The sequence below is a fragment of the Antrostomus carolinensis genome, unplaced genomic scaffold, assembly GCF_000700745.2.
Source record: "Antrostomus carolinensis isolate BGI_N321 unplaced genomic scaffold, ASM70074v2 scaffold5345, whole genome shotgun sequence".
Taxonomy (NCBI): Eukaryota; Metazoa; Chordata; class Aves; order Caprimulgiformes; family Caprimulgidae; genus Antrostomus; species Antrostomus carolinensis.
This window is the reverse complement of record NW_010315630.1, coordinates 52,178-69,862: the sequence shown is the minus strand read 5'-3', so window position 1 is coordinate 69,862 and position 17,685 is coordinate 52,178. Positions and strand designations below refer to the sequence as shown.

The 17,685-nt window shown below is 42.0% G+C and overlaps 1 protein-coding gene across 1 annotated transcript in view; it reads left to right on the top strand.

Annotated features, from left to right (window-relative positions):
* The window catches only part of ADAMTS3 (ADAM metallopeptidase with thrombospondin type 1 motif 3), a gene marked incomplete at both ends in the record, with an annotated part of 103,350 nt that overhangs the window by 33,551 nt on the left and 52,114 nt on the right, over positions 1-17,685 (top strand). Inside the window, one exon of the mRNA XM_029084960.1 lies at positions 7,208-7,364. Within this exon, the coding sequence (XP_028940793.1) occupies positions 7,208-7,364 (157 nt within the window). The remainder of the gene's footprint in view (positions 1-7,207; positions 7,365-17,685) is intronic.

The following is a 17,685-nucleotide window of genomic DNA, read 5'->3' as shown; positions in this document are numbered from 1 at the left end:
TGGAGCCTGCGTTGGTCACTGCTGTACGACAGAGAGTCTGTGAATTGGTGCTCAGTTGTCCTGGAGCTCAACTCCTCGTACAGACCTTGTTTTATTCACATTCCCAGCATGTCAAAGATTCTGTATTTGTAATTCCCTTCAGCATCAAACCAGGACGCTCTGGTGGTGTGAGAGGAAGCACATACTGTGATCTACTCTAAACATGGACCTGTTGGTCACATCTCTGTAGTTGTTGAGTGTTCTTTTCTAGCATTTGCGTGCAGACACGGATGCGTGTAATACCTGGTTTCAATTGTCAACATACCTGTAGTGTATTTGGTTTATACCAGTATCTACGGATGGTTTGGGTGTCCTACCATGCTAGATGTTGTGCAGACATGAGTCATGAAGACAGGTTTTGCTGTGAAGAACTTATGGAGTTCAGTGAGAGACAGGAGGGAGCAGATATGGACAGGACAGGAGGTGGGAAGGGTAAGACAAGGTTGATGGGTACAGTAAAGAGAAGTGTTGGCATTTGAGAAACCTAACTTTTGTCAAGCTTTTTTCATAGGCAGTTAAGGAAATGAGTGTTTTGTAGAGGGAACTGCATGAGAAAAAGAAGCTTTCATGGTTGGGAGCACCACGTCCAGTTTATCAGAGGACAGTAAGAAGGAAAAAAAACCCACCAAACCACAGATCTTGTTACAGAAGTAGGCAGCAGAGACTGGCATCAAAACAGGAGAGCGTTTACTGACCTTGTTGCATTGAACAGGAGATGATAGGTAGGACAGGGATATTCTGTCGTAGGTTGATTTTGTAAAATGAATGCAGTGTAGGCTTGAACAACCCCAAGCATTTCCTACTCTCCAGTAACGCTCGGTGGCAAGTGTTAGCGGCACTTGACTCGATAATGGCCAATAGTGTGACTCTGCCGCCCTGCTCAACAACCACCTTCACTCTGGCTTTTGAGGGTGGGCTTTTCAAAACACAGCTGAGAATTAAATGACTTACCCTTATTGCAAACCACTAGAAATGGGGCATTTAACTTCCTAAAATACTTTTGAAAATCCCACCCGTAATGTTTACTCTAAGACTGGAGTTCAATGTGTCCATTCTTGCTGGTCACTCCACAGTTCTCTGTTGTGCTCTCTCCATGAATGGTTCTTTCCTCTCTTGCAGCTCAAACCCCATGCATATTTATACAGAATCATGTTCCCCCTTAAATGCTGTTGACTTTGGCTCAGTAAGCGATTCCTTAGTTTAACCTGCCCTTGTAGGTTATTTTCTCAAGGCTTCGTATTGTTTGTAATTCCCTTATTATTGTCTGCATCTTTTTGCATTTGAAGAAAAGAAAATAGGCATTTTTCCACGTTTTGCTTTTTCAGTGAGTTTTCCAGTAAAGAACACGTCATTTGCTGTCCTCTGGGAAGCCCTCCTAGGTGGGCTGCCTGTGCCAGACTAGATTTGGCCTCACTCCCAGTTACCTTTTATCAGGAACTCAGGCAGGATTTGCTCCTGCATCCGTTTAATTGAGCGGAAAGGTTTTCCCTCAGTTTGCTATGCACCATTACTCCTGGATTGAGGAGGAGGAAGGAGCTGCAGGGATGAAAGGCGTTAATGGTCGTGAGTCATTTGAAGACAATTTCAGATGTTACACAGCAAGGTGGGTGCACATCAGGTGCTCAACAGCCCTTCAGCAGGTTTCCCCTGTGACAGGGCTCAGGGAGGGGACTCAGCTGCCCTTTTAAAAGTGGGAGAAGTGAGTCTGTGGGAAAGCTGAGAAGTTAATCCACTTCCCCCGAGTCTCAGTCAAGGTTGGAATGGTGCTGAGAACAGGCAGGTTTATTTCCAGCCACCGTGCCACAAAGTTTTCCTTTTGCTTTTGGTAGTTTTGTTGTGTTCCTGTTGTTATATTTTAAAAGTAATGAGGACAGTTCTAGATAAACTTAACAAGCACACATTTCCAACTGCATCCTTCAGTTGATGGAAATTTGGAGCATTGTTAATTTATAAGAAAAAGTAGTAAAATTAATAACATTCCAAGATTTCAGTCTATGCTTTCCTATATTGCTCCATAAATGTGCTTTTGTGGAAAAAAAAAAAAAAGAATTAATAATAATTCCACTACATACTTTCTTGAAAATCCACCGCAGTCTTTTCTCCAAGTGAGCCTTTAAAAATACGTGCTCTAAACACCTGCTTGCTTTTCTCTCTGAGCTGGTGGGGAAGAAAACTCTGGGCTGACAGTAGAGTTTACAGTGAAGATTCACTTGAAAATGCAATACCTGCTTATGCCCCTCTTTCTCTGTTCCATTGGAAAATTTCAAGCTCTTTTTACTGATGGAACTGGGGAAGCAGGAGTGGAAGTCAGAACAGAAAGCAAGCTGGACTCTGCATTCCAGCTTGCCTGTAGGCTGTTAAAATGGCCCAAAACTGTCTCTGTTGGTTCTAAATCTCATTTTCCAATAAAAGGAACAAAAATTTCATATTTATAAATATTTATCTGCCGTCATTTACAGCATGTTTTGTAAGATAATGCTGCTATAGTAATTTTAACTCTCAGGTGTTCAGTGTCAGCACGTTCATATTTGTGCTGTTTACTGTAGTGCTGAAGCAAAGCAAAGGTGAGGATCTCAAAAGGGTTGGCAAATGGATTATTCAAAAGCACATGAAACAGGCGATACAAAATCATACCTGCAAATGAAGCAAAGAGTGAAACAAGGCTAAAAGGTGTGGAAGGGATTTTTCTTTCATCAGCCCTTCAGGTTTGACCCTTTAACTGCAAAACCACAACTGCCTGATCTCCATGGCAATTCTTCCTTTCTCTCTTGGGACTGTGGGGAACGTTGTTCTTCCTCCCAGCCCGTCGCAGTGTGTGGTAGGTGGTCTGTGCGTGCAGCCTTCAGCCTGTGTCAGCTTTTAATGAACTTCTCTGCTGTGCCAGGGGAGGTTGAGAGTCGTACTGGAGGTCAGGTCATGGCTCTTCAAGCTCGGGTGTGTGGGAGATGTTGCTCTTTAGGAATCCCATGTTGGTGACCACCGGTTGGAAATCCAGCCCTTCAGCTCCGTTTGCAAATTTTGTGGAGAAACTGTGTGTCACGTTTGTTCATCGTGATGGGCGTGAATCCCCTCAACGCAGTTCAAATCCACAGAAATCAGTGCAGGAAAGAGGAACAAAAGGTAGAGGTGCATCTTATGTTGGTATAGATAATGTGGTGGTGTCACTGGGCTGGCAGCCAAACAGCTGCTCGCTCAGTCCCCCCGCCCCAGGGGATAGACGGGAGAGAACTGGGGGGCAAGGGTAAGGAGACTCGTAGGATAAGGTAAGAACAGTTTAGTCAGTGAAATAAAATAGAACTTAAAATAATAATTATAATAATAAATAGTGAGAGGTTGTGGAGTCTCCTTCTCTGGAGATGTTCAAAACCTGCCTGGACACTTTCCTGTGTTACCTGCTGTAGGGAACCTGCTTTGGCAGGGGGGTCGGACTAGATGGTCTCCTGAGGTCCCTTCCAACCCCGCCAGTCTGTGATTCTGTAATAAAATATACAAATAAGTGATACACAATGCAACTGCTCACCACCTGCTGAGCAAACTTGGCTTATTCCTAGATGACAGTCCCAAAGGAGTGACAATCCTGAACCAAAACTGCAGTCCCAGAAGAGCAAGAGCCCGAGCGAAAGAGCAGAAGGAGAGCTCCTCATTAACATACTGAATATGACGTGATACAGAACCATAGAATTGTTTGGATGGAAAAGACCTTTGAGATAATTGAGTCCGACCATACCTGTCCACTACTAAACCATATCTCTGAGTGCCCCATCTACCTGACTTTTAAATATGAGATGGAATATCCCATTGGCATATCCAAATGCTAATTTAGGTTATTACTTTAAATATTCCTCGCTCCACCCCCTGCTCCGATCTTGCACTTGTAGACCAGCAAAACACAAAGTCCTTCAACTTCCAGCAACAAAATGAAACATTGACATGTGATCAGCATTTCCCTCATAACAAATCTCAGGCTGGAAACAAACCCCAGCGCTGTTCTACCTACTAAAAAGAAACCCAGCTCTGTCCCAGCTACAAACCAGGACAAATAATCACCCAGAAAAGCTGTTTGAAAAGCAAATTAAAGGTGGATGTGAGATGCAGTCTGACTGAAGTGGAATGCAGCTCGGAAAAGGGACAGGACCTGATGCTGTGTGTGATTCCAGGTATGTGCTGAGGCAGAGAGACTGCTGTGTGTGTCTCCTACAGAGAAACCTGGCGTGCGCTGCAGCAGTTGTGCCAGAGAGGAACAGGGCAGGTGCTTCGTAGGTTCTGCCAGGTGTATTGGCAGGGAAAGGTCACCCTGAATCCATTTTGTGTCGATGGTTTGACTTTGTACATTTGCCCTTTTATTTTTTTTTCTTCCTTGTGAACCATATGATTAGTTTAGCATGATTAGGTGAAATGGTTTGTTCCTCTTAATGAGTAATTAGACTTTTAAAATAGCAATAATTTCTGTTTCCTATTAATACGGCTGGGTTATCTGTGTCTGTTACATCAGGAGGCTTTTGAAGAACAGACAGAAATTTGTGGCTTAAGGAGATGGAATGTGTCAGGTCTGTCAAAATGTTTTCTGGAGAGTTGTGAAAATGGAAACTGTACTTGATGCTCGCAGGTTATTCTTATGTTCCTTTTACAGCAAGGCACACCCATCCTCAGAAACATAACTGGGGCTCTTTCTTTGTGCCTTTAACACAGACAAGAAAAAGGACACACGTTGAAGCTGGGAAGCGAAGCCAAGCTTGGCTTTTGCACTGAGCACTGCTTTTGGATAGACCTACTTTCAACAGCTTCATAGAAAATGGGTTATTTACCAAAAAATCTTTATGCCAAGACAAGGTCTGCAGCAGTAACATAGCGACTGTAGGTACGAAACTTAGTTTTGCTCAGAAAAATGGCAAGCAAAAAAGACATTAATTTGCAAAGGGGACTTGTTAATTCCCAGTCTAATTATGTGTACTAGCCACATGAAAAACTGATTTGTGATGCTAACTTGAGTTGTTCCAACTGAAAATCTTGCTTATTACTGCCACTCTCATAATGACAACAAAGGAGGATTTATGTAGTGAAGCCAATATTTGAAGAAATTTATTAACTGAGACATAGATGCAAGAAAACACACAGAGCATGGCTTGTGGTGAAGTACTGTTTGTGACATTTAGACTATTTTTATTAAAATATTAATTTTTATACTCTGTCATATACCTTGATAATTCTGTCTTCTTGTATTTGAGAAATTGTCTAAGCTTGGACTATGGTAATCTCCATTTGGTGCAAAAAAATTAATAAAAAAACCCTGTGTAACACTGCAATAAATAAATTTATGGCATTTAAAGCTGGAGTACAGGATTGCAGCTGTACCTCCTCCAGTGGGGCTGGGGAGGCCCTGGAGCAGTTTGCAGAACTGTCAGAATTGTCTCCTTTGGATTTGGAGTTTGGTTTGTTGGTTTTTTGAGGGTTTTTTTTGTTCATACTTTGGTTACAGTCAAAGCCATAAACTGTAATTCCTACCTTGCACATAGTGAAATCTTTGGTTCCATTATGGTAAGTGAGCTCTCCTGTAGGGATTTCTTTGGTTTCTGGAGAAAAAACAATGCATCACTAAGGTGATGGCAAGCAAGGGGCAGCTCTAACTGAAGGTATATCATGCCTTACTATTTTTATATATGTGTGTGTGTATGTGTATGAGACCTAAGCTCACCTGTGGAACTGATGAGGATGGATGAGAGCAGGCAGTTTCACATGCCTCAGTTTTTAGCTGAGCAGAGCTTGTGCCTTGACTCTAGAGCAGAAAGTTTGCAGGAGTCTTGCTGTGAGTTGACTGTGGGGCATTTGCTCTGGGAGCCATCCCGGTGGGGCTCACTGGCAAGGAGGAGAACGTTGTATACAAGGAAGGTCATAAGGATGATCATAGAATCATAGAAAGGTTAGGATTGGAAGGGACCTTAAAGATCATCCAGTTCCAATCCCCCTGCCATCAGCAGGGACACCTTCCACTAGACCAGGTTGCTCAAAGCCTCATCCAACCTGGCCTTAAACACTTCCAGGGAGGGGGCATCCACAACTTCCTTGGGCAACCTGTTCCAGTGTCTCACCACCCTCACAGTGAAAAACTTCTTCCTAATATCTAATCTAAACCTCCCCTCTTTCAGTTTAAACCCATTTCCCCTTGTCTTGTCATTAGTTGCCCTTGTGAAAAGTCCCTCCCCAGCTTTCTTGTAGCCCCTTCAGGTGCTCTGCTACATTCTATAGATAATAACTTGCAGGTTCCTCGAAATACATATCCCACTGGTGTTTTCCAGTGTTTTCAAATATTCTGTATGCATTTTCCCCCTACATGATGTTCTTGCTTTCACTAGCTGTGCTGGAAGAAGTTTAATCTTGCTGCCCTTAGATATAAACAGGGTTTTTTAAGTGGCTGCTTCCTTGAGTGTATTGCCAAATTTCCTTCACCGTTATTTACTGTGATTCCGTCACCGTTATTTACTGATATTTGAGTGCCAGCAAAGAAATTTTTCCTCCTGAGCATGAGTGTCTTTTCCCTTAAACTGGACTTTGGCAGGTGTGACTTACTCCAGCGAGTTTAATTGTGGTAATCACCAGCATAAACCTGCCTTGTCTGCAGACCCATCCCGAAGCTTTTACAGGCAGAAGACGTAAAGAGAAAGGATTTTGAAGAATTGTCAATAGCTACATAGTTCTGGGACAGAAGAGTATATGTTCATTTAAGGAAGAAACCATATGGTTTCTCCTGATTTTAATGAAGTAAAATGAAGAGCCTGAGCTGTAAGGGGCTCAGAATATCTCTGGGTTAAGGGTTAGCAGACCATTGCAGAATGCTCAACGTGCCCTGCTTAGATTACAAAAGAGCTGTAAACTCCCGGGTGACTTTGGGCTCAGTTGTGTTTTGGAAGGGTTAACACATCTCATACATATACAAGATCTTCTCTTAATGCCTTTTAACAGTGGCCTCAGCTAGATGAACATCCCCAGAGGGATATTGCCTCTGGCAAGAAGCCCTTGCAAAGGAAACTTTAGCAGGAATTTGAGTCTTAGGGCACAGTAATATGCTGAGTGTTTTATGCTTTGTCCCTCTTGATACTTGTTTTTAAAGCATCAGGCCAGGTCTTTAGGCTCTCGAATGACATACTGATGTGCTTTCTCTCTTTCTCACCAGGCTGGAATGATAAGAACTGATAAGGATGAATACTTCATTGAGCCTTTGGAAAGAGGAAAGCAAATGGAAGAGGAAAAGGGAAGAATCCACATGGTGTACAGGCGCTCGGCTGTAGTGCAGCATTCCACCGATGCGCTCCCTGATGTCCATACAGAAGGTACTGTACCCCGTGTTGGTGTGTGTATCTGTCTAAATATCTATTCCAGGTAACTCTGGCCTACGGTAGTTTTTGAAAGAGGCAGTTTGGACTGAGCTGTTTGAAAATAAAGCGTTTAAATGGTTTGCGGAAATACGCCATCGGTCATGCACGCGGTTTCCCCAGGAAGAGCAGCACACGCGTGCTTTCATCTGGGAGAGCAGAATTAAAGAAATGTTGCAAAATGCTTGTTTTTTCCTTCCTTAAACCAAGGGCAAAGTCTGTACTGATTTAAGTGGAAACAATTCTGAGCTCTACATAAGTTGGTAAGGTATTGTGGGACATGAGATGTTAATAGAAATACTCAAATGACTTAAATGTTCCAAGTTGTTATTAAGGCTTACCTCTCTGTACAACCTCTGTTTAAAGTTTGGGTCCTGTTTCTTTCTGAGTAATAGCTAAATGGTGCCAATAACTGATACTGTTTTCCTCCTTCTACTGGTTGCAGTTAATGCAGTTCGAAGGCAGTTGTCTTGATTGAATATATTTTGACACAGCCAAGGCTTCCCCTCAGCCTTGAAGATAATGTGGTTGGTCCCTCTGAGAATAATTATTGTGTAGTTTAATCCATTTGCTTGTACATTCCCCCCCTTTTAGTATTACACAAATCCATACAAGCCAACGCATTGCATAGCAAACATTGAGGTCTGTGACACTATGGGCTGAGGATGAAAGAGCAGCTCCGTTCCCCTTCAGTGCTCTGACTTTTTTTCAACATCTTTCAGCTTCTCAAATTCCTATTTGTACTTCGTGTTCACATGTTCTTGGAACTTAAAAGGGTTTGAAAAGAGCGAGAACAACTACATACAATACACAGAACTAGAATGAGATACAAATATTAAACAGAGGAATCAAGCAGTCCCCCGTTGCCAGTCCTCAAGGATTTAAATTATTTGGTGTGGTTTTGGAGTTTTGCCTCCACAAAAGCAGGTGGGAATTGACAGCCATTTCAAATAAAATCCTGTCAGGCTTTCATTAGTCTTTCAGAAGGTAAGTCCATGCTGCTGACTGCAATATGTCATAGTGGTATCACAGCAAGTCTTGGGGACCAGCAGCAGTCTGAACCATGCAGGCTCATTGACTCTTTCCTGAGACCTGGGCTGCCAGAGTTACTTTGCTTTTGGTGCCCCAACAAGGTCATTCAAGTCTAGCTCGTGGATCTGTGTGGTGTATTGACTGAGCAGTGCTAAATAAGCCTAAATAAGCTAAATGAGTGACCATGGGCTCAGTGCTATGTTTCTGCATTGCAACTGCTTTGTCAGCAAGGCTGGCAGACTCGCACCATGGTTAGACACACTGCGTGCTTGATGATGGACCTTCTGGGTGTGTTTTGATGAATTCAGCATCTTTTTCCTCTGCAGTCTTTCACGTGCTCACAGACTTTTTGTGCATGTTTTGAATCCGTGGAAGCCTTTGCAGATTTCAGGTAGCTACAACCTGGGGAAGGTTAGCAGGAGCGTGCAATAGCTGAGGCAAATTATTCAGGAATTTCTAAATCACAATTCTTAACATGTGAAGATTAGTGAGACAATAAACACCTAAATGATGAGACCTATCTCAGAATCTTAGAATGTCGTTTGGGATTTGGTCAGCCCTTAATGTCTTCAGCATCTTCCCATCTTCTTTTGTTGGGTTGGGGGGAGCACTTAAGAACAGCAGCTGCCTTTTTGTAACTTAGGGTGATCTTTTTTAGTTAGTGTCAAAGCCATGTGTCTGTAAGCTGATTTCTTACTTATCAAGAAATTGAGACCCAAAAGGCTTGTTTCTTGTAGATCACTCCCTTCCATCCTTTGGCAGAGGACATATGTTTCTAGAACACTGCGTGTTGTTATTTTTGCATTGGAAATTTGTCTGGACAAGATCTATGCGGTGTGTAATGCAGGTCACCTTGGCAGGTGGAACTGAGAACCAGAAAGGTGGATATGGATACTGTGGGGGCACTTAGTGAGAAAGGGGCATCGGGAAAGAAACCAGAACTTGATCAAACATAGACAGACTAGGGGAACTTGCTGCATCCCGCTTAACTCTGAGAAAGGTGCAGCTTTTTACTCTAAATGGAAATGGAGGGTGTGAGAGAAGAGAGGTGATTGTGTCTGCTGCTTGGTTACAGGGCTTGCCAGTCTTGTCCTGAAACAGCTGAAGGTAGTGTGATGTTCCTGGGAGCGCTCTGAAGCCCGGCTCATGCTCTCAAGAACTGGGTTGTGCAGATCCTGGCCCACCAACCTGTTCTACCCCTATCAAAAATGAACAAAACCCTTTGGCTGTGGTGCAGTCCAGCAGTCTGCATTCATGGTATGCTCTGGTAGGTGTTTTATTGCTGTATCACACACACTGATAATGAAACATCTCTCTATTTTAACTTGTGTGATGGAAAATCTGACAATGAAGGAGCTCAGCCCAGGCTCTCTCGCTTTATCGTACTTTCTGTGACTAGTATTTTAGCATTTCTTCTCTACCATCTGCAAGATGGTTCTCCTCCCTCCCCTTTCTTTCAAAATTTGAAATGCACATTCAAGGAGAACTCTTCACCCTCTTTTGTACCACTGTGCTTGCAACTAAATTGTTGATATGTTTTTAATTTAAAGTTCCTAGAGTAATAGCCACAGATTTGTGGATAACAGATATGTGCGTAGCCATACCTGGCTGAAGATGTCTGGTGATGCCAAGGTATGGTCCAGTCCTGAAGAACATATTTTAACTGAGCTCTGTTGCTGTAAGACACCCAGACCATTCCATCCCAAAAGTTTATATTCTTGTGTAAAACCTTATTAACACGAAAGAATCACCACTACAAACAGAAAATGTTGTATGGGTTTTCTGGCTTCCATATTTATGTATCCTAGCACTGTCTTGGTTTTGCTAATCAATTAGGTCATTTGCTAATCTGTAAGGTCATTTAAAACGTCAGGCGAGTGATGTTTGCATGCCCATATCTGTGCCTGTTGAGCTAAAACAAACGTGCAAGTCTTAATAAAGTTTGTTTTTACAGAAGATTTTTAGCCTCCTTTCTAATGGACATGATACACAGAACAATTCTTCTTGATGATTGCCTTGCCAAGCAGTTCAGTGTACTAAACAAACTCTGGTTTTGTACAGTTCATTTTCCCTTTAAAAGTGGCCAGAGAACCTCTCAACAGCCCACGTGTAAGAACATTGACTGATCCTGGCCCAGATAACAGTATGGCGTGCCTGTGCTTTTGTGAGGGTGCTGTCGATATTGCAGCTACTGTTGGTGTCTTGAACTTTCTCCTAAGAGGGTTTCATAAAATGTGTCAGATGAGTTTTCTTCTAGAGACGAGCTTGCACTGGGCTTTAGTTTTCAGATGTGTCTAAAGGTCTCCACTTTGCCAGCATGTTGTGAAAACTAGAAGTCTTTCTAATCTCTCCTGTTTTTCAAAGACAAAAGTTAGATGGAGGCTGGCTAATTTTCCCTCCTGGTTACTTTTCAGCTGGAGTGATTTCTTTGCTTTGAGCCACCTTTCATTATCCTTGACTAAGCCCAGTTACTCCCAGTTGAGTAAAGCCTGATCTTTATGGTACTCTGATCCTTATTATCTACAGTAGACTGTAGTCTCTTCTGCGCTGTTGTTTGGTAGTTCCACCTTGGCTTGGATTAGGCAGGACAGAGGAGCTTATATTGCTTTTATCCTTATGTTTTGAAGATGCTTTTTAAGATCCAAGCATGATCAAGGTTAAAGCAATCTGCAGAAGCCCATATGATGCATTAGCATTGTGGCTTTTCTGACTAAGTAAGTGGAAGTGTTACTCATGTTCCCAGGAAATCTCTCTCTTACTTTTGACAGTTTAAAGCTTTTACAGACATTTGAGTTCAGGAAATAGAGATCTGCCTATTATGCCACTGTGAAACAGTTAGCAGACTACTTAACCACTGCAACACAGAGAAGCATGAAAATCTTTCTGAATCCTCTCTGCTCCTGCTGCCCACTCCACATGCCCAGCACCCAGGTTAGGGGAGGAAATCCAGAGCATAGTCTGCTGGCAGCTTAGAAGTTCAGCCACATGTTTAACCGACGCAGACAAGAATCCAGGGTTTCAGACAGAGGTGATAGATGACTCAACGAACTAGACATTAAGACAAAAAAGCACTTAAATTGTTGTTGTCAGTGAAGCTGTTATAAAAACTGGTGAAACTTTGTGTAAAAACTTTCCTCTGCAGTGACATAGAACATGCTGCGTTGTGTTCTCTCTACAAGAAGTCAGTTTTATAAGATGCTATTGTTGTGAAAGCTTCCAGCTCCAGCTATACAGAAGAAGCTTCCAGCCTGACAGGACATCTGGTATTCCTGGAGTATTTTATAACAGTTGGGAATTTGTTGGACATTTTTCAAACAGTCAGACAGAATGAGCATAGGAGCTGTAAGTCAAAAAAACCTACTATCTTAGGATCAAGGTTTTAGCAAGGATCGCAGTGTAGTGGGGCATTTATTGGGTCGTGTCCTGTGTTCTCATAGAAGTAAGCACACGTGTATATTGTCTCTCTCCTTCTCTTTCCTGTTTTTCTTTATTGCAGTTATTTGTGATGATGTTTCAGCGAGCTTTCTTAGAAAGGTGGGAACCAGAAGCCTGGGTTTCTGGAGAAGATACTAGGATGCCTCAAGCTACTGGGTAGGGTGGTTTTAAGCCTTTCCACTTGGGCAGCAACATAACCCTTCCCCTGAAGCAGCACCCTATGCTGATTCCTATTTAGGGTATCCATGGCTGTCTATAGGGAATGACATCGTATGGCGTGCACTACCCGATTGTTTTCATCATCTGCTTTGTCTGGAGATTGGCTTCCTTAGAAGTGCACGACGTGAAACACTCAAGATATCAGATGGGAAATGCAGCCTCATTTGTTTGAGGAATGCTGTAGGATGACAAACCTGTTAACTTTTATGGATAGGCCTTGGTTTTTCTTCCCGCTGCGTGTCTGTGCTAGGAGAAGTGCTGGGAAGCTTCTGCATCATCACTGAAATGCTTACATGGTCTTTTTAAGTATTTTTTTTTTCTCTTTCATTAAAAGCATAGGGTAGAGTCCCTCAAAACACTTAGCAGAAGATGGGAAGAAATGTTAATATTTCAGAGGGAGAAATTAAATTATAAGATAGCACATGCTTTCCCCCCCCCCCCTTCTTTTTTTTTCTTTTTAAATTTTATTTTAACATTAATTTTATTAAATTTAAATTTTAAAACTCTCAAGTTAAGGAGCTAGGAAAACACAGCAGAGGCTGAGCCCTTACAGAGATAGTACAGATACCCATTGAACTGGTGGGTGTCTGTTGTTCTTTGCTTGTGTATGCACCCAATTCAGACTCCTCGAAGGAACCCTTCATTAATTATTGGATTTTTATACCTCACTCTTTTCAGTCATTCTGGTGTGACTATGATTTCTTATATATAAATGACCCTGAATATTTGGTGGTTGTTTTATGCTTATAAAACCCTTATGCTCTCCCTCTCTGCTATCAGGGAACTGCGGATAGTTGTCCATATTTTGACAGACTGGTGGCAGGAGTGGGTGGTTGTATTTCATGGGTAACCTATCTGCTAATTCAAAGGATCATGTTTTACTGTCTTCCTTGGAACCTGATGTTTCTTTTGCTAATGTGAGGCAATGCAGGGACCTGCAAGAAATAATAGAAACTGACCAGTTAATGTTAAAATAATTTTTAAAAAACCAACAACCAAATTGGTACCTGTGGTCTTCATTGCTTGGGGTGAGTCTGTTCACTGGTTTGAAGTGCTGAGCCTGGGTTATTTCTTCTGGACAGAGGAAGCTCTTCCTCTTCTGCAGGATGGTAGCCAAGGGCTCCCCTGGGAAGTCCCAGCTATTGAAAACCACTTAAACATAGTAGGATGTGACACAGCATCAAGAAACATTAAGTTCATTTCTCCCCTGGGAACAGAAAAGACTTGATGATTCTTCCTTGTGAAGAACTGGGTCAGACAGAAGTCACACAGAAAACCATGTGAAAACTGGTCAGCTCGTCATGTTTAATGCAATCATGACGTGGAACAAGAATGCTCATACTACATTTTGAAAATACATAGACTGTCCTAATTTTTGTCTGAATTTGAGAAAAAGATCAAAAATTTTTATCTGTGCTCAGAAGTGTGGTGGGATGGACCGTCGTGAACCTGGTAGGGGAACGTGAATGAACGGGTACAGGCTCACAGTGAGTGGAGACAGGCTGTTGACACTGCAGAGGACCTTCTCACTAGGTTTGGTAGGGATACAGAGAAATAGGTGGCTCTCAGAATTTCACAGAAATTGCCAGCTAATGCAGCGTGCTTTCATTTGACTTGTGCTGGAGGTGAAATGCAACCCAAAAATGCATTTCCTGACAGTGAGGACTTAGCAGCCCAGCAATTCTAGTGAATCTTTTCAGCTTTAGAAAAGGTGATAGATGCAGAGAGGGAGGAGGAGGAGGTATTATTTCCACAGCCACCAGCCTCTGACCATCCATTAATTCAGCAGTATGAAAAGGGGGGAACTCCTAGCTGGATCTGTGATGAGTTGCCACGTTTAACCTACCAAACTGTTACTGCTAGAGTGAAATGAGTGAGCTGCTTAGAGAGTATTTCTATTCTGAAATGTTACTGCTTTAGCATCATCCCTGTCTGGTGCTGTGTCATGAAGGCAGTTTATGCAAGAGACTCCACTGTTTCTGAAAGTAGTTTAAGTAGTTGCTCTACTGCAGAAACCATGTGAAAAGCTCTGTGACTGGCATCCCCTGCCAGCGTGGACATACCTTGTGGTAAGACATCTTGTAAGCTCGACTTCTCCAGTCATTTAGGTCTTGATCCTAAAGACACTGAACATTTGTGCTTCTCACTTTAGTTGAGTACTACAGGTACTCGTGATCAGTGTTCACCTCATGGGTGTTATTCCCAAATAATGTCGGTTAAAGAAAAATTACTTATTCTTGAGGGCAAAAAGAAACAACAAAAGATTCCATGTTGGGTGCAAAGGCTCTGGGGGACAGAGAGCAAACAAGCTATGCATACAAAGCTGAAAAAAATAGAAGAATGTACGAGTCTGTCATGTTAAAACATAATTTAAATAAAACTTTTAAGATTTTATCACCAGAATAGCTTTTCACTTAGGAAAGGAAGGAAATGCTCTCTGGACAAGCCTGAGTTGGAAGGTTTTGACAGTATAATGGTGATATCATTCTGTGTGGACGGAATGAAATGAATCTGTTCTCCTTTGTTAATAAGCTGACAAACATCACCAAGATGTGTGATCATTAACCTTATTCCTTGAAAGCAATCAAGAAACAATAGAAACAGGCAAAGAACTGTGGGGTTTAGAATCAGATTTGCACCCAGGAGGCTGCCTTTGCAAGTTCTACTGAATCAGGCTCAGGAGCATCATAAAATAAAATCCAAATTGTGTTTCTCAGAAATGTAAAAACCTGATCCAAGTCCACTGGAGTCGGTGAGACAACTCAGGTTTACGTCAGTGGGCTGATGAGGCAGGTTTTGGATCATATTCTGCTTGAGCTGATCACAAAGAGTTGGATTTATCTTTCCTCCTGTTCATTCATTTATTTATTTTTTCCATGCATTTTCTTTCCATATAGTATAATGATGACAACCAACCTTAAGCTTGGAGGTTTACACAGCAGGTTAATATACTCAAAGTTTTCCTATTTTATCTTCCTCTTCACATGATAGCATTTTATTTAAATGACAACCTATTCACCCAGAGAGCAGTTCAGATTAAAGTATTTTTGTAATTACTTCCTAGCAGTGGGAAACAAGGAATAGGAGCCTTTATCTCCCAGCTTCCTTTCAGAAGTTTCATTTTCCCTAAAGAACCAAAGTGCTTGTGTGGCTGATGGGGTTGCCATGGCACGGAGTTCGAGTGTCTTTGTCCCAGGTGGGAAACATGTAGAAGGAAGAAATGATTTGGGAATTGCTCCTGGTTGCCTGGGAATGAAACCCTGGAATAGAAGGTAGAAGAATGGGAAGACTATCGCCCGCTTTGGAGACCTCCCTCAGCACTTCCCGAGGCACATTAGTGTTTCTTAGAGACGTCGTCATGCCAGAGGTGTCTGAACTCTTTCTCAGCAGAATTTCTCATGACCTGTGTTCTGATGGAGGATATTTTAGATAATGCACAGCACACCACACATTTGTGCATCATTAGTAATGGGAAAGATGGAACTGATTTGTGTGTAAACATAGTACACCACATTTTGTAACATGCTCTGTTACGATATAGGCTTTCTTGTGTAAGTTGTATTGGTGGCAATAACCTGTGTATGTACTCATGTAAAGACATCCTGCCTCTTTATCCAGCACTGCTAGAGTTTTTGCTTTTAAATCAGCCACCTTCTATAAAGTTGAAAATTGATAGGATTCATTGAAGTTCTTTACTGAATATTGGTTTGCAGGATTAGGGGGTTTTTTCCTTTTTATTCAGGTAATGGTTTGTTAAATCAAAGGAAAGGAAGTCAACAAAGTGCTTTTGAAACGGGAATAGCATGGCACGGTACAAAGGAAAATGAGTATTGGGAATGGATAGATTTACAGTACATGGGGAAAAAGGAGAAGGGATCTAAGGAGGAGGAGAAGTGGGAGGAAAAATAATGAGAAAACCATCAAGCACTTCTAGAAAGGGAAGTAGATGAGTAATATCTTTGAGTGCAATGGAATTACAGCTCTCTCCAAGGGTTTGAGTGTGTGTTTGCACTGCAGATGGAAGTGTGCTCTCAGCCTGGTTAGGCATAACCTGAACCAGATTTAACCTCCCGTGCTTGGATATCGGTGTCAGTTAGTAAAACTGTGGGATCACCTGATCACCACAAAGTATAACCAAGAAGTCTACTTGTATTACTGGGTTCTACAGAGTCATTGTTGCTTTGGTCTCAACCCAGAATACCCCCTGCTCAATGTGGCCCGGGACATGTGTCCTCCATATGCTTTAGTACCAAGGACTACCCCATGATTAGGTTTCAGATCTGCTTTCTTTGCCCTCAAAGTTCACAGTTAGACTTGGCCCAACTTGTCCTCAGGTGAAGTTTGGCATTCATCTTGTACTTGGAAAATGTCTTTGTTTTAGTATTTCCTGTCTTCTCTCTTTTTTTTTAATGGCATTTGTCTCCAGAGACATACAGGGAGGCTGGATGGTTGGGTATGGAGTTGGCTTAGTGAGATGTTTGTCCTCTCACTTTGAGTCAACTCCATGTTGTGTATTTCCACTAATGTGCTGGGCGGTGCAATGCAGCAATTAGTTGGCAAAGCTCAGTGATGAACGCTAGCGTCTCCCTGTGTGCGGTAATTTACATCCAGCTTCAAAAAATAAAAGCAATCCAGTTTTTCCCTTAGATGAGCATCCAAAATTTGTGACATGAACAGAGAAAAATTACTCGTCTGCAGGCTGTGAATTAGATACTGTCTTGTGGGACATCTCTTGTTTCCCTTTGTACACCTGTCTCTTTGGCCTCTAAGGCTCAACGTTTCACAGAATCAAAGCACGGTAACTCAGCAGTTGGTTTTTTTTCAATATTTCCAAGGATGGAGATTCCTGCAGCCTTTCTGGACCCTTCTTCCACTGTTTGATTACCCTCGTTACAATTTTTTTTCCCCACTCCTATCTAATTGAAATTTCCCTTATTCCAACTACTGTCTATTACCTCTCATCCAGTAAACACTTTCTGAACAGTAATGATCACTGTATCCAGAAATTCTGTAGGTAATGAGGTAGGTGGGTGTTTCCTGGCAGGTTCACTATCCAGCCTTGACTTCTCACAATTGATTTAATAATTGCTCTGCATTAAAGGTTGAGTTAACATACAAAAAGCATTTGCACGAGTCATAACTGGACATGTTAGACAACAGGGCTGAAAAGTATAGGTAGTCAACAAGTGGAGAACGTAATCTGCTGTAATCAAACAGGAGGTCTGTGGCGAAGCCAGGAATAGAAACACAAGTGCTACACATACAGATCCCTCGTTTTAAAGACAGTTTTAAGAGTTAGTAAGATGTATTAAAATTCTGTTCAAGGTAAAGCCAAGAAATTATATTCATGAAGTGCACTGCTTTAGACCTGCTGCACTGCTTGTTGGCGAGGCCGTCATTCAGGTTCAGAGCGATGCAGCACTTGAGGAAAGAGTCCCTTCATGGTAGCCAGATAATTCTAAAATTAAACATAAATACAAGGTCTGTAGTCTCTGCTGTACAGGCTTTATCCCGTTTGCTCTGAAATGTGTATGAGTAAAAGAAAATCCAGACTTCCTAGCTGAGAAAACACTTGTAATTTTTTTTTATATAT